This window comes from Dendrobates tinctorius, unplaced genomic scaffold (genome assembly GCF_039654945.1).
Source record: "Dendrobates tinctorius isolate UK_male_01 unplaced genomic scaffold, ASM3965494v1 ptg000032l, whole genome shotgun sequence".
NCBI classification, from domain to species: Eukaryota; Metazoa; Chordata; class Amphibia; order Anura; family Dendrobatidae; genus Dendrobates; species Dendrobates tinctorius.
In genome coordinates, this window is record NW_027361700.1 from 14,760,001 (window position 1) to 14,786,438 (window position 26,438).

The 26,438-nt window shown below is 46.1% G+C and overlaps 1 protein-coding gene across 5 annotated transcripts in view; it reads right to left on the reverse strand.

Moving 5' to 3' along the window:
- SP2 (Sp2 transcription factor) overlaps window positions 1-14,514 on the reverse strand; it is a 29,089-nt gene extending 14,575 nt beyond the window's left edge. For 2 of the 5 annotated variants that reach the window (XM_073572448.1, XM_073572445.1), the window contains exons 1-4: window positions 14,355-14,514; window positions 7,860-8,022; window positions 6,983-7,051; window positions 1-56 (exon numbers count right to left, since the gene is read on the reverse strand). The exon at window positions 1-56 is cut by the window's left edge and continues 808 nt beyond it. In XM_073572448.1, the coding sequence (XP_073428549.1) occupies window positions 1-56; window positions 6,983-7,045 (119 nt within the window). In that variant the 5' untranslated portion in view covers window positions 7,046-7,051; window positions 7,860-8,022; window positions 14,355-14,514. Of the gene's footprint in view, window positions 57-6,982; window positions 7,052-7,859; window positions 8,023-10,377; window positions 10,573-14,268; window positions 14,290-14,354 lie in introns of those variants that run through there. The other 3 variants (XM_073572449.1, XM_073572447.1, XM_073572446.1) reach the window with 3 other exon arrangements.
- Between the last annotated feature and the right edge of the window lie 11,924 nt (window positions 14,515-26,438).

The window sequence follows — 26,438 nt, forward strand, 5'->3', positions numbered from 1 at the left end:
GGACCAATCTTACTGCAAGTGGCTGCCAGGAGAGCCAGAGGAGAGGGCTGCGTGTCCTAGATGGAGGAATAAAACACAGATGCCTTGTTACATGGTATGCAGACTGGACACAATGTGCAGGACTATAAGCATGACAGAAATAGACCAAAACAGGTGGTAACGTATATAAAGCAATATTTATTGTGCTAAATACACAACACTCTCCAAGGTGTTTGGCACAGTAAATTTTTCCTGATAGTGTCTAAAACGGGTGACAAACTGTCTATTTCTCTCATGCTTGTGGACTCTTTACCAAGTGGAATTCATTGTTCCTTTGAGTCTGTGTGATGGAAAAGTGCTGCGGCCCGCTCTATTGTGATGGAAAAGTGCTGCGGCCCGCTCTATTGTGATGGAAAAGTGCTGCGGCCCGCTCTATTGTGATGGAAAAGTGCTGCGGCCCGCTCTATCTATATACACAGTGGTGTGTGATAGAGAATAACAACAATATATATAGTGATAGCACGTTTTTATAAAGGACACACACTTGTCAAACTAATCCTATTAGTTTTTTATAAAGAGGTGAGTAGAAACCTGAACAGAGAAACCTGTGCTGGCGCACTTCTGTCTGCCCTGCCGAGGGCAATGTACTCTAGCACGCATGAGCTGGAAAGGCCAAAAAGCGCCAATGACCCAGAAGTAAAGCCAGCGCATGCAAACTACAGTACTTTGCTCTGCCCGTGGTGGGGTAGCAGAAGCGCAACGCTGGACACTGTGTGGATGATATAGACCAGAGACTCTCATCAGACCGGACCACACTGTCAGCTAGTCTAATAAAAGATATCTTTGAGGATCTGCAGACTGCATTGGGGACTTTATTTTTTTTTTTATAGTATTCCAGTATGCCGTTAAAAAGGCCCCAATGGTGGTGGCCGTATTTTATATGGGAAAAACTGGGCACTAATAACTTCCGACTGCCATATGTTTTAGGGTAGTAAAACTAGAAGAGTCACTTGTATAGAAGATCTTGGGGTACTTGTAGATCACAGACTAAATAACAGCATGCAAGGTCAATCAGTGGCTTCTAATGCCAGCAGGGTTTTGTCACATACATTAAAAGAAGTATGAACTTGAGAGACAGGGACATAACACTACCACTTTACAAAGCAATAGTTCAACCTCATCTAAAATATGCTGTTCCATTCTTGGCACCAGATCATAGACAGGATGGCCTAGAATTAGAAAAGGTACAAAGAGCCACAAAACTGATATGGGCCTGAAGGATCTTGGTTATGAGAAACGATTAAAACAATTACATGTATTTAGTGTTTAGAAGATATGTCTAAGGGGAAATATGAACAACTTGTACAAGTACAAAAATGACCCATAAGAAAAAAAAAAAATTATCTAAATCTTTATCATGTTAAAGGTACTGTCACACTTAGCGATGTACCAGCGATGCCGACCAGCAATATGACGCGGTCAGGATCGCTGGTACATCGCTAAGTGGTCGCTAGTGAGCTGCCACACAGGCAGATCTCACCAGCGACATCGCGGGGGACGGGGGTCGCTACTTACCTGTCACACTAGGCGATCCTGACGTCCTCCCGCCCGGCTCCACGCTCGTCTCTCTGCAGGAAGCTGACGACGAGAAACAGTCCTGGACGTTCTCGCGCAATCAGAGATAACCAGCGGGGGAGTGGGTCGTAGGTATCAGACATAGCGATGTCGCTAGCAATATCGCTATAACGTCACAAGTTATAGCGATATTGCTAGCGATATCGCTTAGTGTGACAGTACCTTTAAAGGAGCACTGCTTCCATCTGGAGAAAAGTTCAACAGCCTAAGGAGACAAGACTTCCTTACTATAAGAATTCTCCACCTAAGGAGCTGGCCACAGTGGGAATCATCGATTGTTTCAAAAGGGGCTTAGATGCATTTTTAGAAGGAAAAAAAAAATATTTATGTATATGCGCAAAATTCTCTGAATGTTTGGTGCAGTAGATTGACAATTGGCATCAGGAGGGAAAGATAAGCTTTGATGGAGAAAACTGGATAATTTATTGTGGTTGTAAGTATACCCCATTCCTTTTATCATCATCTCCTATCCCTTGGTCGAAGTTGATGAAATGTGTTTTTTCCAGGACTGTGGAGTCGGTAAGCCAAACCTGCGACTCCGACTCCTCAATTTCCCTTACACCGACTCCAACTCCAACTCCACGACACCAACTCCCACATATATTGCTTATATTTAAGTGAAAAATTTATTGTAGTACAATGTAAACATCAGACATTTAATCATTTCTATGATACAATAATCAAGATATTTAGATAGAACATAATATCTATTTATTGGAATACAGCTTTAGAACACAAAAAAACTAATAAATTGTAAATATGTAATACGCTGTATAATATCGATTACATACATACATACAGTACAGACCAAAGTTTGGACACACCTTCTCATTGAAAGAGTTTTCTTTATTTTCATGACTATGAAAATTGTAGATTCACTCAGAAGGCATCAAAACTATGAATTAACACATGTGGAATTATATAATTAACAAAAAAGTGTGAAACAACTGAAAATACTGTATATCTTATATTCTAGTAGCCACCTTTTGCTTTGATTTCTGCTTTGCACACTCTTGGCATTCTCTTGATGAGCTTCAAGAGGTAGTCACCGGAAATGTCTTTCACTTCACAGGTGTGCCCTGTCAGGTTTAATTAGTGGGATTTCTTGCCTTATAAATGAGGTTGGGACCATCAGTTGTGTTGTGCAGAAGTCTGGTAGATACACAGCTGATAGTCCTACTGAATAGACTGTTAGCTGCTTTTTTCTTGCCATAATACAAATTCTGAGTAAAGAAAAAGGAGTGGCCATCATTACTTTAAGAAATGAAGGTCAGTCAGTCCGAAAAAAAAATTGGGAAAACTTTGAAAGTGTCCCCAAGTGCAGTGGCAAAAACCATCAAGCGCTACAAAGAAACTGGCTCACATGAGGACCGCCCCAGGAAAGAACCAAGAGTCACCTCTGCTGCGGAGGATAAGTTCATCCGAGTCACCAGCCTCAGGAATTGCAGGTTAACAGCAGCTATAATTCCACGTGTTAATTCATAGTTTTGATGCGTTCAGAGTGAATCTACAATTTTCATAGTCATGAAAATAAAGAAAACGCTTTGATTGAGAAGGTGTGTCCAAACTTATGGTCTGTACTGTGTGTGTGTATATATTATATATATATATACACACACACATACACACACACACACACTATGACTTATCTCGGCTAAGTTAAAGCCTAGATCCTCAGGCTACATTCACACTATGGTCGTAGCCAGGATCAAACCTGGGGGGGGGCAGAACCTCATACTGTTCTGCAGAATTTCATACTGCACACATCAGCTGCTGCAGAACCTCATACTTCACACCCCTACACTTGAAAATAAAGCCTGCACCTTAAGAAGATGTGGTGATGAATGCAGTCTATTTATTCCAACTATCAATTGATGTGTTACTGAAGACGAGCAATGCCTGTCCTGGGCGTCCTTTTGGGCAGCTATGAGGTGTATCTGACTGGTGCTGCTAAAAAAAAAAGGAGTGGTAGTCTGTGTGCTATCCAGCTTTCATTCTTTTTCGTACAGATAAGATATGGATAGACAGATATGGATAAATGGATAGATAGAGCAGATTTCTAATCTGCTCTTGCTATTGAAAACATTATCCATGAGCTCAAAAACCTTTCAGGTGATGCGGTTTTTTAAAAAGCTGATCGGCTTTTGCAACTGAAAAACGTATCCTCAAAAAACGCAGGAAAAACGCTGTGTGTGAATGTAGCCTTAGATCAGGACTAGAACAGTCACTTATAGGACATTTCAGAACTTTCCCAAATTCCTATGAAAAAATATTCAGCACATCCTGCATTGAACTACTGTACCCAATTTATTATATATTTTAGGAGTCGGAGTCGGTCCATTTTATACCGACTCCACCAAAATGAGCACCGACTCCACAGCCCTGGTTTTTTCAACCATATTAATAATATGTTTTCTCTAGTTAGTTCTTGGGCTGGATAGATATATATTATATACAGTGGGGAAAAAAGTATTTAGTCAGTAATAGTGCAAGTTCCACCACTTAAAAAGATGAGAGGCGTCTGTAATTTACATCATAGGTAGACCTCAACTATGGGAGACAAACTGAGAAAAAAAAAAATCCAGAAAATCACATTGTCTGGTTTTTTTTTCCATTCTATTTGCATATTATGGTGGAAAATAAGTATTTGGTCAGAAACAAGCAATCAAGATTTCTGGCTCTCACAGACCTGTAACTTCTTCTTTAAGAGTCTCCTCTTTCCTCCACTCATTACCTGTAGTAATGGCACCTGTTTAAACTTGTTATCAGTATAAAAAGACACCTGTGCACACCCTCAAACAGTCTGACTCCAAACTCCACTATGGTGAAGACCAAAGAGCTGTCAAAGGACACCAGAAACAAAATTGTAGCCCTGCACCAGGCTGGGAAGACTGAATCTGCAATAGCCAACCAGCTTGGAGTGAAGAAATCAACTGTGGGAGCAATAATTAGAAAATGGAAGACATACAAGACCACTCAATCTCCCTCGATCTGGTGCTCCACGCAAAATCCCACCCCGTGGGGTCAGAATGATCACAAGAACGGTGAGCAAAAATCCCAGAACCACGCGGGGGGACCTAGTGAATGAACTGCAGAGAGCTGGGACCAATGTAACAAGGCCTACCATAAGTAACACACTACGCCACCATGGACTCAGATCCTGCAGTGCCAGACGTGTCCCACTGCTTAAGCCTGTACATGTCCGGGCCGGTCTGAAGTTTGCTAGAGAGCATTTGGATGATCCAGAGGAGTTTTGGGAGAATGTCCTAAGGTCTGATGAAACCAAACTGGAACTGTTTGGTAGAAACACAACTTGTTGTGTTTGGAGGAAAAAGAATACTGAGTTGCATCCATCAAACACCATACCTACTGTAAAGCATGGTGGTGGAAACATCATGCTTTGGGGCTGTTTCTCTGCAAAGGGGCCAGGACGACTGATCCGGGTACATGAAAGAATGAATGGGGCCATGTATCGTGAGATTTTGAGTGCAAACCTCCTTCCATCAGCAAGGGCATTGAAGATGAAACGTGGCTGGGTCTTTCAACATGACAATGATCCAAAGCACACCGCCTGGGCAACGAAGGAGTGGCTTCGATTTCAAGGTCCTGGAGTGGCCTAGCCAGTCTCCAGATCTCAACCCTATAGAAAACCTTTGGAGGGAGTTGAAAGTCCGTGTTGCCAAGCGAAAAGCCAAAAACATCACTGCTCTAGAGGAGATCTGCATGGAGGAATGGGCCAACATACCAACAACAGTGTGTGGCAACCTTGTGAAGACTTACAGAAAACATTTGACCTCTGTCATTGCCAACAAAGGATATATCACAAAGTATTGAGATGAAATTTTGTTTCTGACCAAATACTTATTTTCCACCATAATATGCAAATAAAATGAAAAAAAAAAACCAGACAATGTGATTTTCTGGATTTTTTTTTCTCAGTTTGTCTCCCATAGTTGAGGTCTACCTATGATGTAAATTACAGACGCCTCTCATCTTTTTAAGTGGTGGAGCTTGCACAATTGCTGACTGACTAAATACTTTTTTTCCCGTGTGTGTGTGTGTGTGTGTGTGTGTGTGTGTGTGTGTATATATATACATACATACATACATACACACACACGCATACTCAAAGTGTTATTCTCGAGTGTGTGTATATGTATGTGATAGATAGAATAGATATATATATCCTATATATACACACATACATATCGGTATATACACTTGAGAATAACTCGAGAATCTTATTTAAGACCTTTGTACAGGTTTTCTACAGCCCATTGACATAAACAACAATGGGATCTGTCATTTTTCTACAAGCACATCTATAAAAATCTGTGTGTGGTTCCACTATTACTCCCCAGCAACAGGCCCAGTGTCTTGGGGTCATACTTGATTCCGAGCTTTTCTTTGCCCCCCACATTCGATCAGTGGCTCGCTCTTGTCATCTGCACCTCAAAAACATTTCTAGAATTCGACCTTTTCTTACTTTTGACTCTGCAAAAACTCTTACTGTTTCTCTTATTCATTCTCGTCTGGACTATTGTAACTCTCTTCTAATCGGTCTCCATCTTACCAAACTCTCCCCTCTCCAATCTGTCTTGAATGCTGCATCCAGGATCATATCCCTCACCAATCATTACACCGACGCCTCTACCTTGTGCCAGTCATTACACTGGCTACCCATCCACTCCAGAATTCAGTATAAACTTATTACCCTCACCCACAAAGCCCTCCATGGCTCAGCACCACCCTACATCTCCTCCCTTGTTTCAGTATACCACCCTACCCGCGCCCTCCGTTCTGCTGATGACCTGAGAGGTTAGCATCCTCAATAGTCAGAACCTCCCACTCCCGTCTCCAAGACTTTACACGTGTCGCGCCAATTCTTTGGAATGCACTTCCCAGGTCAATACGATTAGTCCCCAATCCCCAAAATTTTATGCGTGCCCTGAAAACGCATTTATTCAGACTGGCCTATCGCCTCAACACATTAACCTAATCTATCCCTGTGTGGCACAGCCAAAAGTTTTACTATAAGCAGATTTCCCGCATCATGTTCCCACATGCTTTATGCATCCATTAGCCCTCTGTATCTGTACTGTTACACACTTAACATTATGGCTGGTCCATACAATCAGGGCAACTGTTACCACCCACCTTTCGTGTCTACCTCTTTCCTCATAGACTGTAAGCTTGCGAGCAGGGCCCTCTTTCCTCTTGGTATTTGTTATAACCTACTGTATGTGATTATTGTTATGCTGTAATGTCTATTGTCTGTACAAATCCCCTCTGAAATGTAAAGTGCTGCGGAATATGTCGGCGCTATATAAATAAAATTTATTATTTATTATTATAAAAACAGACATACCTGAGCAGCGGAGACAGCAGGTTGCAGGTACTCACTGGGACTCACCGCAGCGGTTGCAGTCATAATGAACTATACAGAATGGCAGAAATATGTTATTATAGAAATAGTGAAAAGACATTTTTAACTTGCTAGTTTCTAAATATATAAACTGTAGCAGAGAAATACCTAATATTAACCTCATCTTCAACCTTACATAGGGGTAATCTGATGATAAATCACATTTAAATCCTGTGTAGTCAACTTACTGTAAGCATGGCTACAAGGAGAAAACTATGTTATATTCTCCCTGCAGTCACTGGCTTTCAGTCATCTGGGAGGTGCTGGGAGCTGTCACTGTTCTATACACAGTATGAACTCTAATCACTCTGCGGTAGATTGACAGCCTGCTCTGCGGTGCATGTGTGTGCAATATTTGTATGTGGAGACCGCTGTCAATCAAAGGACAGGGGTTCAACGCCCTGATGACTGGAAACTAGTGACTGCTGGGAGAAGAACACTTAATTTCACCACTGCTCCAGTAACCACCCAAATGCCAAACTAAATATAAAACCTATTAACCTGCAGATTACTCCTATATCTTCAGATACATAGAGTTTCTGAACATGACTAGTTCCCTTTAATTGCTCTTTTAAACACAATATTAAAATTTATATACAGAAATAATTTCCATAAAAAAACTGAGAAACTTTATAAATATATTGTGATACTTATCCAGTATCAGTCCACAATTTCTTACAGAGAGTACCTACTGGGCACAATAAGGACCGTCCCAACGCAACCTGATTTAAGAAGTACAGCAAAACAAAGTTTACTGGAGCATGAAGTCCAGGACTAAGTATAAAGCGATACGAAGATATGGCACAGCTGTGATACTGACCTTTACTCCTCAATAACGAGAGACTAGTAGGTGCAATGGAGCTTTTTCATCTCAATGACTGGATTTTCTTCCCAAGGTCTTCTCATATAATAAATCTATTTGTGGGCTGAAAACTGACATTCTTGAATTTGTCCTCTTATTGCAGAACAAGCAAATCAGAAGCCTAAAATATAAAAACATTTATCATTTATTAAATCCCAAAAACAAGTGAGGAAGCCTGCACAATGGGAACTACTGCAGCCTCTTATAAGGCATTTACATTACATCCCACTCCATAGGGAGAGCTCCAGGAGCACTTTGCTATATCTCCCCCTTATAAAAAGTTGATTAGACAACCAAAGCCATATGTATTATCATGCATGTTGTGGTGAAATTCTCTGTAATACCCGCACAAGCCAACATACAATAAACTGCTGGTTATCTGGTATTTCAGGCCATTGGATACATAGATAAAATCTACCAAATCTTAGCATACAGTCATACATTGGCGTCACAGTCTGATGTACGGACTGGTGGCTTACCTTCACACCCAAACTGAAAGGGGTTGTCCAGGCTTGGACATCAAGTCTGCAGTTACTCTATGTAACTGTAGACATGTGATTCCTCACAGCAAGCACAGTGCATGCTATCAGGTCTCTCCTGTGCCAGGAGTGGAGGGCGATTGACTGCAAGAATGTGATATCCATACCTGTGTTCACATGCCAACTAGACGTGCACAGCCTCCCTCAATACCAGTAAATTGAGCAAGACTACACACATCTAGTCGGAATGTGGCAGGAAGTATGGATAGCACCTGGAGAATCCTGACAGTGCGCACTGTGTGTTGTCAGGCCTCATTAGTCTGTAGTCTCTTGAGTGACTGCAGACTTGGTCAGCAAGCCTGGACAACCACTTTAACAGCCTCATGAACATATGTGAGACTGTCGAGTCAGGTTAGGATACTGACTAACAATGTGGGAATGCAGCCTTAACCAACCTCTGCAAAAATGTTTCTGCACATCTGAATACTTAAACTGTCAAAGAAGTCGTCTCAAAGATGACCCATTCTCTGTTAGAGCACATAGACAATTAAAGGGATGGCCCTTCACTGAGGATAGGGATATTCCTTGATTAACCATTGAAAGCCATGGTCATCCTGTGATATGAAGAACTGGTCCATCCATGGAAAAAAAATGGCTGTCAGCTGTATAGATCAGCTGTCATGTGACCAGAAAGGTGCGGGCCCTGGCACTGAACCCGCACCTTTCCGGTCACATGACAGGGGGAGTCCGACGTGGACGTACTACTACATCCAACGTCGGAAAGGGGTTAAAGGGATTGTCCAGTACTGGACAACCTTTTATTAATTGGCCCAGAGAGGTAAAAAAAAAAAAAAGGATATTCAATGATAGAGAGTTTCTTCCTCTTGGGCAAAATGTGAACACTGCAGTCACAGCCCACAATGGCCCTCTGGATGACCCCAGCATAACACACAGTATGGAGGAGTAGGGAGATGAGCATCAATTTTTTTTTTTTTACTTCGTAGTGCTCATCAGTAAGGAGTTTCCCAATAGTGAACAACCCCTTTAAGAAATGTATAACTGGACAACTTGGTCAACGTCTGTAGTGAGCAGCAAAACTTCCCTTCCCCACTGTATTCCTCATCAGGTGAACTCTAGTGCAGTTTTATGAAATCCTAGTATCAACAGATTGCAGTTATGTCCCAAGCTGATGGGAATCGGTTGACATGATCCAGTCCATCGATCACATCTCACCTGTGGCTGCTGGATTGGAGCCCTGAGAACAGCTTCCTATCTCCCAGGATATGTGTTTTTTTTTTACGCAATGTCACATGAGACACGCCGCAGAGACATTCTCATACCAGGCCGGCTAATCAAATAAAGAGTTCCTCATGCTTTTTAATAGGAGATTCTCAGGGCTCTGACTAGGGAGGTCTGGTGGAGTCTAGAAAGCTGTATAACAATGCATGGATGACATGGTGGCCTTGTTCATTACCACTCAGCTGTCCTGGAAAGACATGTCGTAGAGGACGAACGAACAATATGTTCGTTGGGTGATCGTATTGTTTATGTTGACATACAGTGTTGGTCTGGGCTGGCAAAGGCCTCCCCGTAACATTGGTTCTGGGGCCCAGTGGTCAGTTATATAAGAATATTACCTTACCCTGATTCACAATTGTATTTTTGCTTCTATATACTAATGCACCGTGCAGTCTGTCAGTACATAGTTAGACAAATACCAACTACTTGCAGGGGATAAGGCGCTCACACCTGCAGTAGCGGCCACCAGGAGATTCACCTGCCCCCCGTGGGCCAGTCCGAGCCTGCGGCCATACAAACCATTATATGTAAATATTAACAGTACGTATGGCCAACAGGCGCTTGTAAACGGGACAAATTCAGATCTACAAGACGAGAACCAATGACTTTTTGTGTCGCTCAACAGGTTATTATTATAGCGCCATTCATTCCATGTGAGGAGGGGGTGTACATAATAAAAACAAGTACAGTAATCTTACACAAAGCGAGTCACGGACTGGTACAGGAGGAGAGAGGACGCTGCCCGCGAGGGCTCACAATCGACAAATCCCACATAGTCTCTACTGTCCAGTGCAGCACATACAGACTTTGTTCTCCCATTAACAGTGAAGCCTCTCTGGTGGTCGCAGAATGGACGCTCTATGGGAAGGTTTGACAGCTGCACAGCAGAGAGGCCCCCCCTAGCCTGGTGCTGTTACATGGGACTGCACAGCAGAGGCCCCCCCTGGCCTGGTGCTGTTACATTGGACTGCACAGCAGACAGGCCCCCCCTAGCCTGGTGCTGTTTCATGGGACTGCACAGCAGAGGTCCCCCTGGTGCTGTAACATGGGACTGCACAGCAGAGAGGCCCCCCTAGCCTGGTGCTGTTACATGGGACTGCACAGCAGAGATGCCCCCCTAGCCTGGTGCTGTTACATGGGACTGCACAGTAGAGGCCCCCCTGGCCTGGTGCTGTTACATGGGACTGCACAGCAGAGAGGCCCCCTGGCCTGGTGCTGTTACATGGGACTGCACAGCAGAGAGGCCCCCTGGCCTGGTGCTGTTACATGGGACAGCACAGAGCAGCGTTGGGTGGAAGTGGACGGTTATTATCCGGATCCTGCCCCCCTGGCCTGGTGCTGTTACATGGGACTGCACAGCAGAGAGCCCCCCCCTAGCCTGGTGCTGTTACATGGGACTGCACAGCAGAGGTCCCCCTGGTGCTGTAACATGGGACTGCACAGCAGAGAGGCCCCCCTAGCCTGGTGCTGTTACATGGGACTGCACAGCAGAGATGCCCCCCTAGCCTGGTGCTGTTACATGGGACTGCACAGTAGAGGCCCCCTGGCCTGGTGCTGTTACATGGGACTGCACAGCAGAGAGGCCCCCTGGCCTGGTGCTGTTACATGGGACTGCACAGCAGAGAGGCCCCCCTGGCCTGGTGCTGTTACATGGGACTGCACAGCAGAGAGGCCCCCCTGGCCTGGTGCTGTTACATGGGACTGCACAGCAGAGAGGCCCCCCTGGCCTGGTGCTGTTACATGGGACTGCACAGCAGAGAGGCCCCCTGGCCTGGTGCTGTTACATGGGACTGCACAGCAGAGGCCCCCCTGGCCTGGTGCTGTTACATGGGACAGCACAGAGCAGCGTTGGGTGGAAGTGGACGGTTATTATCCGGATCCTGCCCCCCTGGCCTGGTGCTGTTACATGGGACTGCACAGCAGAGAGCCCCCCCCTAGCCTGGTGCTGTTACATGGGACTGCACAGCAGAGGTCCCCCTGGTGCTGTAACATGGGACTGCACAGCAGAGAGGCCCCCCTAGCCTGGTGCTGTTACATGGGACTGCACAGCAGAGATGCCCCCCTAGCCTGGTGCTGTTACATGGGACTGCACAGTAGAGGCCCCCCTAGCCTGGTGCTGTTACATGGGACTGCACAGCAGAGAGGCCCCCTGGCCTGGTGCTGTTACATGGGACTGCACAGCAGAGAGGCCCCCTGGCCTGGTGCTGTTACATGGGACTGCACAGCAGAGGCCCCCCTGGCCTGGTGCTGTTACATGGGACTGCACAGCAGAGGCCCCCCTGGCCTGGTGCTGTTACATGGGACTGCACAGCAGAGAGCCCCCCCCTAGCCTGGTGCTGTTACATGGGACTGCACAGCAGAGAGGCCCCCTACCCTGGTGCTGTTACATGGGACTGCACAGCAGAGAGGCCCCCTACCCTGGTGCTGTTACATGGGACTGCACAGCAGAGAGGCCCCCTACCCTGGTGCTGTTACATGGGAATGCACAGCAGAGAGCCCCCCTTGCCTGGTGCGGTTACATGGGACTGCACAGCAGAGAGCCCCCTAGTGCTGTTACATGGGACTGCATAGCAGAGCGCCCCCTTGGCCTGGTGCTGTTACATGGGACTGCACAGCAGAGAACCCCTGGCCTGGTGCTGTTACATGGGACTGCACAGCAGAGAACCCCTGGCCTGGTGCTGTTACATGGGACTGCACAGCAGAGATACCCCCGGCCTGGTGCTGTTACATGGGACTGCACAGCAGAGGCCCCCCTAGCCTGGTGCTGTTACATGGGACTGCACAGCAGAGGCCCCCCTAGCCTGGTGCTGTTACATGGGACTGCACAGCAGAGAGCCCCCCCCCTAGCCTGGTGCTTTAAACATGGGACTGCACAGCAGAGAGGCCCCCCCTAGCCTGGTGCTTTAAACATGGGACTGCACAGCAGAGCCCCCCTAGCCTGGTACTGTTACATGGGACTGCACTGCAGAGAGCCCCCCTGGCCTGGTGCTGTTACATGAGACTGCACAGCAGAGAGCCCCCCTGGCCTGGTGCTGTTACATGGGACTGCACAGCAGAGAGCCCCCCCCTAGCCTGGTGCTGTTACATGGGACTGCACAGCAGAGAGCCCCCCCCCTAGCCTGGTCCTGTTACATGGGACTGCATAGCAGAGAGGCCCCTTGCCTGGTGCTGTTACATGGGACCGCACAGCAGAGAGGCCCCCCTAGCCCGGTGCTGTTACATGGGACTGCATAGCAGAGAGCCGGCCTGGTGCTGTTACATGGGACTGCACAGCAGAGCCCCCCTGGCCTGGTGCTGTTACATGGGACTGCACAGCAGAGAGCCCCCCCTAGCCTGGTGCTGTTACATGGGACTGCACAGCAGAGAGCCCCCCCTAGCCTGGTGCTGTTACATGGGACTGCACTGCAGAGAGCCCCCCTGGCCTGGTGCTGTTACATGAGACTGCACAGCAGAGAGCCCCCCTGGCCTGGTGCTGTTACATGGGACTGCACAGCAGAGAGGCCCCACTAGCCTGGTGCTGTTACATGGGACTGCACAGCAGAGAGGCCCCACTAGCCTGGTGCTGTTACATGGGACTGCACAGCAGAGAGGCCCCCCTAGCCTGGTGCTGTTACATGGGACTGCACAGCAGAGAGGCCCCCCTAGCCTGGTGCTGTTACATGGGACTGCACAGCAGAGAGGCCCCCCTAGCCTGGTGCTGTTACATGGGACTGCACAGCAGAGAGGCCCCCCTAGCCTGGTGCTGTTACATGGGACTGCACAGCAGAGAGGCCCCCTAGCCTGGTGCTGTTACATGGGACTGCACAGCAGAGAGGCCCCCCTAGCCTGGTGCTGTTACATGGGACTGCACAGCAGAGAGGCCCCCCTAGCCTGGTGCTGTCACATGGGACTGCACAGCAGAGAGGCCCCCTGGCCTGGTGCTGTTACATGGGACTGCACAGCAGAGAGGCCCCCCCTGGCCTGGTGCTGTTACATGGGACAGCACAGAGCAGCGTTGGGTGGAAGTGGACGGTTATTATCCGGATCCTGCCCCCCTGGCCTGGTGCTGTTACATGGGACTGCACAGCAGAGAGGCCCCCCCTAGCCTGGTGCTGTTACATGGGACTGCACAACAGAGAGTCCCCTAGCCTGGTGCTGTTACATGGGACTGCACAACAGAGAGGCCAACTAGCCTGGTGCTGTTACATGGGACTGCACAACAGAGAGGCCCCCTAGCCTGGTGCTGTTACATGGGACTGCACAAAAGAGAGCCCCCCTGGCCTGGTGCTGTTACATGGGACTGCACAGCAGAGAGGCCCCCTAGCCTGGTGCTGTTACATGGGACTGCACAGCAGAGAGGCCCCCCCTCCTAGCCTGGTGCTGTTACATGGGACTGCACAGCAGAGAGCCCCCCTGGCCTGGTGCAGTTACAGGGACAGCACAGAGCAGCGCTGGGTGGAAGTGGACGGTTATTATCCGGGTCCTGCCCCGTTGACTGGGCCAGTCAGCTCTTGGGCCCACACGTCTCCCCGAGGTGCCCCCAATATAAAACATCCTGTTTACACCAGTCCCGCCCCTCCCCGGAAGCGCCCACCCTGTATCAGCCCCACCCTAACTTCGGTGAGGGAAAGAATAAAAGGAACAATTCCCGGCTTCCGTGTCATCCCCACGTGCATACCGGAAGCGACAAACTCACCCGTTATCTACCAGCACATCTGTTACCGAGCCCGCAGCGAAACTCAGAGTGTTCCGCCTACCCCAAGCTGCGACGACGTAGCCAACCATCCGCTTCCCCCCAACGGAGTGACGCAGTTAGCCACCAATCGCCGATAGGTTGTTGTAGGATGGACAAGCGATTGGGCCAATCAACATTGAGGATGCTGATTAGTACACTGATGAGCATTACCAGTAACCAATCAGTAATAGTCTTTTTCCCATCACATGCTTTGGGCGTGTACTGGTTCCCTAAACTATGTTTCTAGTTGTCCTTGCGCCTACATGTCACGTAAAGTTGTGCAGAGCCTCGGGGATGTGCAGCTATTGTGCAGTCCACTAACCCCACAATCTCCACGCAGCCAATGGGGAGGTCCGGCAACACCACGCGATTGGCTGTAGCGCTTAGAGGTGTTACCTCATGATGTTCACTAGAGCGCGCTATGTTTCCTCTCTGACTCCATGGCCGTGCCGCCGCCATGTTTTCGGAGACTGACACTTCTATGGACTATAGGATTTTGGATTCGCAAGCTCTATATTTTAAGGGACATTTAGGGGCAGTTCACTGCTAGAGAAATTCTACCTACATGTGAGAAGACGCCCCAGTATATAAGCCCTGAACACCAGCTGGTTTGGGCTTCGTTCATAGTCAGTTATACCTTGCTGCCAGAGGCTTCCATTACTTTAGATGTAGTTGTCACCAGGCTCCTGAATGGCATGTTCTGTCACTCACCCCTGGACACCTCTGTTATAGGGCCATGATTGGCATTTGGCACAGGACCAGACACTGAGCTATGGACTGTTTATTTCCCTTGGTAAAGGTACTGTCACACTTAGCGATGTACCAGCTATCCCGACCAGAGATATGACGCGGTCAGGATCGCTGGTACATTGCTAAGTGGTCGCTAGTGAGCTGCCACACAGGCAGATCTCACCAGCGACATAGCAGGGGTCGGGGGTCGCTAGTTACCTGTCACACCAGGCGATCCTGCGTCCTCCCGCCCGGCTCCACGCGTCGCTCGTCGTCACAGCAGGAAGCGCCGCAGGAAGCTGACGACGAGAAACGGTCCAGGACGTTCTCGCGCGATCAGCGATAACCAGCGGGGAGCCGGTCGTTGGTAAGTATCAGACACAGCGATGTCGCTAGCAATATCGCTATAACGTCACAAGTTATAGCGATATTGCTAGAGATATCGCTTAGTGTGACAGGCCCTTAAGCCAGCCCCCTTCTCTAGCGTGTAGACAGCAGGAATACTAGAGCCGGGCGGCTTGGACATAGGATGGAGCGTCAAGCGGAGGAACGGGGCAGATTTTGTGGCCGAAAGTTATGCGGCTGACCTATTCAGACAAATGGAGCCATTATACGTGGAAGAAGTGTCCACTGCAAAATCTACAGGTTGTGAATTCACTGCTATTTGTAGGTGCTAAACAAGTAGGGGGAGTTGCACTGCTCAGCCACGCCCAGGGCGCACAGAGCGCGTCATTAGCATATTTGAATAAAGAACTTTTTCTGGAAACTGAGCAGCAGATTTGGACACATATAGTATGTGTGCACATTGGGTAAAATTTCTGCATGTCTTGGGAGGAAAACCGCGCGTTTTTGACTGTGAAAAGCGCAGGGCAGGAACGCACAGAGAATCAACGCTCTGCAGATTATTTTCTCCACCAATCTGCAAGTCACAAATACTCAGCAGTGTGTGCATGACACGTCAGGTTTCTCACTCACTTTGCTGGCATCAGGATTGCTTCAGGTTTATATAGAAAATTTGCAAGGAAAAAACGCACCAAATCAGCAACGTGTGCACAAGCCCTAAGGTGCAATTTTTATGAGGGCAACCTCAACTCCAGAGCCCACTCCATATTGTGATAGCGCACAGCCGCCAATACATATAGAGCAGTTGTCACAGAGTTAAATATTTAATCTAACTTTACTTTTTTGTCACACGAGGAGTTAGACTACACAATATTTCTCTATTGCAGGTAATTATGCCTGTCAACATACCGGTAACCAGCATCCTGTTAGCCCCTGCCTAATAGTTGTATTTACATGGCTGTCACTGTTCGGTCCCTGACTGCCATAGCAATTCATTGGTTGAAAAGTGGGGCTACAGAAGGAGCCCTCTCCCTTCATCAAACCGCTTAGATGCCCATTTGCCGGCTGCATCTATGGTTCAAAATGGCTGGCCTAGAGTCATAGTAACAAAGACTTAAAGACAACTGCCAAGCAATCACCTCAAATTGCCAGAGATGTTCCACCAGGAGTGATCTTATTACAATGTATAAATATATGCGGGGACAGTACAAAGACCATTCTAATGATCTTTTTACTCTTAGACCTGTGACGGGGACAGGGGGCATCCTTTACGTCTGGAGGAAAGAAGGTTTAAGCATACTCACAGACGCGGATTCTTTACTGTAAGAGCAGTGAGACTATGGAACTCTCTGCCATATGATGTTGTAATGAGTGATTCCCTACTAAAATTTAAGAAGGGACTGGATGCCTTTCTTGAAAAGTATAATAATACAGGTTATATATACTAGTTTCCTTAATATTGCGTTGATCCAGGGAGCTAGTCTGATTGCCGTATGTGGAGTCGGGAAGGAATTTTTTTCCCCAATGTGAAGCTTACTGTTTGCCACGTGGGGTTTTTTTTTGTCTTCATCTGGATCAACATGTTAGGCTATGGGTTGAACTAGATGGACTTAAAGTCTTCATTCAACCTTAAATCCTGTGATACCATACATGCCGGCCATTCAAGTAAATGACTGAAGCTAATACGTTCATGGGGCTGGATCCACCAGAGCAGTTGCATCCCCTCCATGAATCCATATATGGTAATAAGACAGCCTCTGTAAGTGTAGGATCCGGCCAGCCTCATTCCTCATGCTCTTTTCCAACACTGTTAGTAGAGGCTATGCTGTTGACCCAAACTTTCAATCTTTAGGTGCCCAAAGGTCCCCAGCAGCAGGAAGCTGGGAGGCAGAGGAGTGGTGTGCTGCTGAAGAATATGAAACAACGACAACTTCTTTAAAGGGGTTGTCCACTAGTAGGACAACTCATATTTAATTGAAATGTTTGCCCCTGTTAGAAATAAAAACACTTATACCCCCCTCTGTTGTGCGCCATCCCAGTGGTGTCGGCACTCGCTTTCACGAGGCTCACTTGAGGTTGTTAAGTCACATGAGGCCGGCGCCCATTCAGCGCTGGTGTCACTGTCCCCGTTTTTGGACGAATCAAACATCAGCAGGAATTAGTCCAAAGAAGAGAGCTGGACGGCACCGCTAAGAAGCTCACACCTCCGGCTAAAATACTTCACAGAAGCCACAGCCGGCTATAACTTCAAAGATTACCCATAGGTGCGCATTCACATGAAAACTACAAAGTTCATCTTATTGCCAAGAAAAAGAATTTGAATGGCACTCACCAGGTAAAAACTTTCAAGACTTTATTAGGGAATCCTTGGCAGGAGAACGGGAGAAAAAACAGGAGTAACGACGATCGTTTTGCGCACACACTGCGCTTCCACAGGTCGCAGTGTGTGCGCGAAACGATCGTCGTTACTCCTGTTTTTTCTCCCGTTCTCCTGCCAAGGATTCCCTAATAAAGTCTTGAAAGTTTTTACCCGGTGAGTGCCATTCAAATTCTTTTTCTTGGCAAAGATCAACAGGAAGCCCGGGCTACGGCTGATCTCTGACTTCCTTTTGATGTTCGATTTGTCCAAAAACAGGGACAGTGATGACAGTGCTGATTGGGCACAGGGCTCAAGTAACATAACGGGGTCAAGCATGAGGAATGAGAAGGGATGTCCTAGTAGTGGACAACCCCTTTAACCTCGTCTCAACACGGCAACTTTCCATTTTTCTTCCAAAAGCTATAACTCTTTTTATTTTTCCGTTGGTATAGCCATATTTTTTGCTGGACAAGTTGTACTTTTGAATGGCGCCATACATTTTATCATATGATAGTGGGAAAATTATTCCAAGTGCGGCAAAATAAGCACAAATCCACAATTTTTTTTTTCAAATTTGCTATGTTCATTATATGATAAAGCTGACCTGACAATATGAGTCTCCAGATCAGTACAATTACAGAGATACCAAAGGTATAGTTTTTTTTATTATTATAATTGGTGGAAAAAAATTGGATATTTGTAAGAAAAAAAAAAGTTTGCTTATGTCAAGATTTTCCGAGACCTGTAACGTTTCCAATTTTCGGTCGATGGGGTGAAGTCTTGTTTTTTGCACCCTGAGCCGACGTTTGTATTGCTAACATTTTGGTGTACATATGATGTTTTAATCACCTCTTATTGCATTTTTTGCAATATTGGGGCGAATGAAACAAATGGAAATATGGCATTTAGGTTATTTCTCATTATGATGTTTTTTGATCCAGTTAATTAATTTTATATTTTAATGGATCGGAATATGGGCATAACTTTTTAATATAATTATTTATAATAGGAGAAAAGGGGGGGTGAGTTGAACTTTTATATATTTTTGCATTCTGCTAATCAATGAAGGTCCCAGCAGTCAGATCCCCTCTGGTCAGTCTAATTGACCATCTTGCGGATAGATAATAACGTGTTTTTAATGGACATTCGGTCAAAAACGATGTCCAACAGAGCGGCTTTCTGTGTATCATTATATTCAGTTGCTCATCGGCGCATAAAGCAGAATCCTAATTTGCCAGTCTTGAAAGGTAAGCCCCGACGGAGCCATTGAACGTGTGCTAAAATGCAATGTGAACATAGGCTTAGGCTGATTGGCTGATCACAGTTCACCTTGGTGGTAAAATTTAGAAAATTTCCAGAATATTGCTCATGTTTTCCTAAAATTATAATACATAGAACATGTAGCATTTGTTTTTTTGAGTTTCTGTTATTGTGCATCTGGATTAATTGACATTATAAAATGGCCACTAGGAGGCGCAATAACCTCATGAAACACTATAGTCTGCGTGGAATTCTGTCTTTTTTTTTTTACAGGAAAGATGTATATCTTTGTACCAATTCTAAAGCCCCCGTTACACACTACGATATCGCTAGCAATATCGCTGTAAAGTCACCGATTTTGTGCCGTTACAGAGATATTACTAGCGATATCGCTGCATGTGATACTTGCCTCCGACCGGCTCCCCCGCTGGTTATCGCTGATCGCGCGAGAAGCTGCTGGACCATTCCTCGTCGTCCACTTCCTGCGGCGCTTCCTGTGGCGCCGACGAGCGACGCGTGGAGCCGGGCGGGAGGATGTCTTCATCGCCGCGTCTGACAGGTAAGTAGCGATCCCCGTCCCCAGCGATGTCGCTGGTGAGATCTGCCTGTGTGGCAGCTCACTAGCGACCACCTAGCGATTCACCAGCGATCCTGACCGCGTCATATCGCTGGTCGGGATCGCTGGTGAGTCGCTAGGTGTAACGGTACCCTAAGTCTTTTTTTACACATGGAAATTACTAAGACCCCACTGTTTCTTTATAAGATTGTTTTAATGTTTTTAAAAATCATGCTATTTACCTTTAGATGTTGCAATGTGGAGGTATCCTTAATGGGATTTTCCCATGAATAAATTATATTTTAATAGCTCTTGGAATAAAAATAATTTCCACTATTGGATGCGTTAAACAAAAATGTTCCTGTGCTGAGATAATCACATCTCCTGGGTAGGGGGAAAGCAAAAGAGAGTATACAGACATTACAGCAGGGGATCACAGCTGAGGTAAAACATTTATCTGCCTGTTTTAAAGCAACATTTTACCTCAAAGAAGCAATGAGCTGTGATCCCCTGCTGTAATGTCTATATTCTCTTTTGCTTCCTCCCCCGCCCAGGAGCTGTGGTGTGATCAGACCATATTCCTGTATACACAGCCATTACACAGTACACAGCAGGGGCACATTTATAAGATTATCTTAGCACAGGAACATTTTTTTAAACACATCCAATTGTCCAAGATTTATTGATTAAAATGTTGATTAACCCCTTCCGAGACCCGTAGCGTTTTAATTTTTCGAGGGCTGTAGAGGGCTGGCGTTTTTGTTGATACTATTTTGTGGTGCATGCAATGTTTTAATCGCCTCTTATTGCATTTTATTGCAATTTTGCAGCAGGCAAAAATACGTCATTCCGGAGTTTTGATATTTTTTTCTCATTAAGCCGTTTACCAATTGGATTAATTTTTTTTATAGTTTGATAGTGTTACGGGATGGCGGAACGCACCAAATAATAAAGATGGTGCTTAGATGCGTTCGCAGCCCGGGGTCCACCGTGCAGAGGTGTTAACTGCTGCTCGGTAATGGCGGATGCGATATGGCGGTATAATAACGGAACACACGGGGATAACCTCACCCAATGTGTACAGAGGTGGACTCTTATCTCACAGAGCCGCACAACCGCAAAATAATAAATGCCGTAGCCTGTTGTTGCTCACAGAGATCGGCAGTGTGAGCGCTAGCGTATAGTCACCGAACTCAGCCCTTAGACCACAGGACTGAACTCCCTCTAGACCGCTAGCGCTCGGCACCGCGACTGCGATGCCAGCAAGGGGTAAATAAATTGCATGTGCATGTGTGCACAGTGCCGCTCAGGTGGACGCCACTAATCGCCCTGGGTTGGGCCAGGTAAGTGCACAGTAGGGTGACCGGATCTCATATGGGGGGGGAAAAATGTCGGAATCTTGTTCGTCTGGACCCCACAAAACGATTCCCCTTTCCAGATATTGAGAGAGCCAAAATTTGAGCTCGATCAAACGACGTTAACCCGTGCCGCTCGTCGCTCAAAGTTTGAAAAAATCCAAATTGAGGTATTTTAAGATTTAGGTATTTTGCATAGTCTGTTAGACTATAAAGAATGTGACAACAACATTGCAGAAATAGCCCTGACCAAATTTTCGAACCTTTTGTGGTATTTGAATGCAGAGTTGGTGGGATTATCGTTTTTTGATCCCACCATTACAGACAATGAAAAGTTGTTAATGGCTAATAAATTGCTCAGTAGCACAGATGAACCATCAGAGCACGCTAACCTACATGAGTTGATAATTTTACATAGTTATCTAATCTATTCTAGAGCTTTTGTTAAAGTAGTTTTTGAAACGTCAGAATATAATGCTCGGCATTTGCTTACAACTTGCAGGACATATTGCTTTTGTTCTTCATCTTTTGTCAGAAGGTCGTTAAAGTCGGTTACTTCCTACCTCTTTTAATTTTTCTTTCCTAACTTTTGGATTTACAACCCTAGCGTGCTCTGATGGTTCATCTGTGCTACTGAGCAATTTATTAGCCATTAACAACTTTTCATTGTCTGTAATGGTGGGATCAAAAAACGATAATCCCACCAACTCTGCATTCAAATACCACAAATGGTTCAAAAATTTGTTCAGGGCTATTTCTGCAATGTTGTTGTCACATTCTTTATAGTCTAACAGACTATGCAAAATACCTAAATCTTAAAATACCTCAATTTGGATTTTTTCAAACTTTGAGCGACGAGCGGCACGGGTTAACGTCGTTTGATCGAGCTCAAATTTTGGCTATCTCAATATCTGGAAAAGGGAATCGTTTTGTGGGGTCCAGACGGACAAAATTCCGACATCGATTTTTTGCGGTCACCCTAGTGCAGTGTGCGCAAGGCGTTGCACTGGCGTGGATGTCACTTGCCGCGGTTCGATAGTGCCCTGTAGTGGGCGACACCATCGGACGCTAGTGTGCAGACGGCTGGTATGCACTGTGACCTATAGACTAGCCACTGGCAGGTGCTGACTCAGACTCTAAACCCTACCAACATACGTATCAAAAGGGAAGGTGTTGTGAGTTCATTTTCCCCTTCACTACTGAGGCCCGAGGAACTCCCTCTTCTCGTAAAGAAAGGTAGTGAGCCTGATTATCAAACACCTGAGTCTGATGATGATGACTGGCTGAGTGGAGTTACTGACTGGATATAAGGCTGCCGACGCCCTTCTGCCCTGCGGGTGATTTCTCTGTGGGATCCTTGGAGACCAGTCTGAATTCCTGCTCCTCTAAAGCTAAGTTTTCTGCTCGGCCTTTTGCATTTGTGCTTAGACTTTGTTTTGCTTTGTTTTTCTGGATTTCTGCCATTCCCTGCTGGGGTGTGCGGAATTCCTTTAGCTCTGTCTTCTGAAAATACCTGAGTGCTGATTTAGTTTTTGAAGCCTAGCTGCTTCAGGGTCTTTTTCATATCAGCTTGTTGGCTTTTGTCTTTGATAGGGTTTTGGCAGATTGCAGACAGCAACCTTCCTTTCCTGTTCTGTTTAGCTAGCTTGGGCCCCATCGTTTGCTCAGTCTATCTTTCTATCTGTGTGAGTGTTTTTTCATCTTGCTTCACCATCATTATATGTTGGGGGCTGCCTTTTACTTTGGGGTCTGCTCTGGGGCAGTTTAGATTTCCTTTTCTGTCTTTAGGCTATTTAGCGCTCCGGCTGTGATCGAAGGGTCTAGGGCATCGTAGGAACCCCCCACGGCTACTGCTAGTTGTGTTGATAGGTTCAGGGGTCTGCAATCTGATAGTTGCCAACTTCTCTGGTTTTCTGGACGTAGCTTCTATTTTTGTGTCTGCCTCCTACGGTGACTCAATCATAACAGAATCACCCGCCATACCACAGATCCTAGGGTACTCAATAGCAGGAAACAATTGTAAAAAAAAAAAAAAGGTGTGTATATTTTTTCCTCTATATCTCTGAGGCCGTAGGGGGAATTTTTTTTTTCTCTCAATGGAGATAAAACAATTGTCTGATCGTGTGGAGCAGCTCGCTGCGGAAGTGCGGGGAATTTCCACCTACCTTGCTCATTCACATGCTGCTGAACCAAAGATTCCTACACCTGATGTATTTTTTGGGGATCGGTCTAAATTTTTGAATTTCAAAAATAATTGTAAATTATTTTTTGCCTTGAAGCCTAACTCGTCAGGGAGCTCCTCGCAGCAGGTTAAAATTGTCATCTCTTTGCTGCGTGGCGATCCCCAGGATTGGGCGTTTTCTTTGAAACCAGATGATCCTATTCTGACTAATGTGAACGCATTCTTTCAAGCTTTGGGGTTGTTGTATGACGAACCTAATGCCATAGATCAGGCTGAAAAGACCTTGCTGGCATTGAGCCAGGGTCGTGATTCTGCAGAATTGTACTGTCAAAAATTCCGAAAGTGGGCAGTACTTACTACCTGGAATGATAATGCCTTGGCTGCTCTCTTTCGGAAGGGGTTGTCAGTAGCCGTAAAAGATACTATGGTGGGATTTCCTGTTCCCTCTGGTCTTGACGATTCTATGTCATTAGCCATTCAGGTTGATCGGCGTTTGCGCAAACGCAAAGCTGCACGAGAGGTGTTGCCACCTGTTGAACAAATGTCTGAACCTTTGCAATGTGATAGAGTTTTTTCCAGAGAGCAGCGTCAGGAGTTCAGAAGGCGTAATAAGTTGTGTTTTTTCTGTGGAGATGCCTCTCATATTATTTCTGTCTGTCCCAAACGAGAGAAACGCTTTGCACACACGTTTTCTGTTGGGGGTGTTCAACCTAAGCTTCTTCTGGCTATTACTCTGATCTGCTCCCTGTCCACATTTTCTGCCAAGGCGTTTGTGGATTCGGGAGCAGCCCTAAACCTAATGGACTTGGATTTTGCTAGACGTTGTGGATTTCCGATGACACCTCTGCAGACGCCTATCCCTTTGAGGGGAATTGATGCTACTCCTTTGGCTAAAAATAAACCCCAGTTTTGGACCCAGGTGGTAATGCAGGTCACCCCAGACCACCAAGAAAATTGCAGATTTTTGGTGTTGCATGATCTGCATGATACTATTGTTTTGGGGTTTCCCTGGTTACAAATTCATAATCCAGTTTTGGATTGGAAATCTGTGTCTGTGGTGAGTTGGGGTTGTCGGTGTGCCTTTAGTGAGGCTCCGGTGTTTTCCACCTCTCCTCAGTCGCATGATGTTCCTGATTATTTGGCGGACTTTTATGATGTATTTAGTGAGAATGAGTCTGCGTCTCTGCCTCCTCATAGGAGTTATGACTGTGCAATTGAACTGAGCCCGGGGTGTAAATTTCCCAAGGGTCGGCTCTTCAATCTATCTGTACCCGAGCACGAGGCTATGCGATCCTATATTAAGGAGGCGTTGGAGAAGGGTCATATTAGACCATCCTCGTCACCCTTAGGTGCCGTTTTTTTTTTTGTAGCCAAAAAGGATGGATCATTAAGACCTTGTATTGACTATCGTGCCCTCAACAAAATTACTGTTAAATATCAGTATCCGTTACCCCTGATTTCTGATCTATTCTCCAGAGTTAAAGGTGCTTGCTGGTTTACCAAGCTTGACCTCAGGGGGGCGTATAATCTTATTCGCATTAAGCATGGGGATGAATGGAAGACGGCGTTTAATACTCCGGAGGGACATTTTGAGTACCTGGTGATGCCTTTTGGGCTCACTAATGCCCCTTCTGTCTTCCAGTGCTTCATGAACGATATTTTCCGAGATTTTGTCGATAAATTTTTGATTATCTATCTGGATGATATTTTGATCTTCTCCAAGGTTTGGGATTCTCATGTGGAACATATTCGGACTGTGTTCCGGATCTTGAGGGAGAATTCCCTGTATGGCAAGGGATCTAAATGCCTCTTTGGAGTACAGAGGATTTCTTTTTTGGGATTTATTTTGTCCCCTTCAACTATTGAAATGGACCCGGCCAAGGTACAGGCCATTCATGATTGGGTTCAGCCCACTTCTTTGAAGGCCCTCCAGAAGTTTTTGGGTTTTGCTAATTTTTATCGGAAATTTATAGCAAAATTTTCTAGTATTGCCAAGCCATTGACTGATTTGACTAAAAAGGGTGCTGATGTGTTAAATTGGTCTCCGGAGGCTGTTTCTTCCTTTCAGGAGTTGAAGCGAAGATTCACCTCCGCCCCGGTTTTGCGGCAACCTGATGTCTCACTTCCATTCCAGGTAGAGGTGGATGCTTCTGAGATTGGTGCAGGAGCTGTTTTGTCCCAAAAGGATCCTGTAACATCTAAAATGAATCCCTGTGCTTTCTTTTCCCGAAAGTTCTCTCCATCTGAACGTAACTATGATGTGGGGAATAGGGAACTGTTGGCCATGAAATGGGCATTTGAGGAGTGGAGACCTTGGTTGGAGGGAGCTAAGCATCAAGTCGTGGTCCTCACTGACCACAAGAATTTAATTTACCTAGAGTCGGCTAAGCGCTTGAACCCTAGACAGGCTAGGTGGGCCTTGTTTTTTACACGTTTTGATTTTGTGGTTTCTTTTCTTCCTGGAACAAAGAATGTCAAGGCAGACGCCCTCTCTAGGAGCTTCTTTGCTGATTCTCCTGTGGTGATCAAGCCTGCTACCATCTTAGGCGAAGGGGTAGTTCTTTCTGCCATCTCGCCCGATTTGAGACGTGCTCTGGAAGAGTTCCAGGAGGACAAACCTGAGCGTTGTCCCAGTGGAAAGTTGTATGTTCCTGACCAGTGCAAGAAGAGAGTGATGTCTGAAGTTCATTGCTCTGCTTTGGCTGGTCATCCAGGTATTTTTGGTACTAGAGATCTGGTGAGTCGTTTTTTTTGGTGGCCCTCCTTGTCTCGTGATGTCAGGAATTTTGTGCAGTCCTGTGGGACATGCTCCCGGTCTAAATCGTGTTCTCGCTCTAGTGGGTTGTTGATGCCTTTGCCTGTCCCCAAGAGGCCATGGACCCATATTTCAATGGATTTCATCTCTGATATGCCTGTCTCTCAGAGGATGACTGTTATTTGGGTGATTTGTGATAGGTTCTCTAAGATGGTTCATCTTGTACCACTCCCTAAGTTGCCGTCTTCCTCTGAGCTGGTGCCCCTGTTTTTACAACAGGTGGTTCGTTTGCACGGGATTCCTGAGAACATTGTATCTGACAGAGGAGTGCAGTTTGTGTCTAGATTTTGGAGAACTTTCTGTTCCAGGCTGGGAATTCAGTTGTCCTTCTCCTCTGCTTTTCACCCTCAGACCAATGGGCAGACAGAGAGAACAAACCAGACCTTGGAGTCATATTTGAGATGTTTTATTTCTGCTGATCAGGATGATTGGGTTTCATTTTTGCCC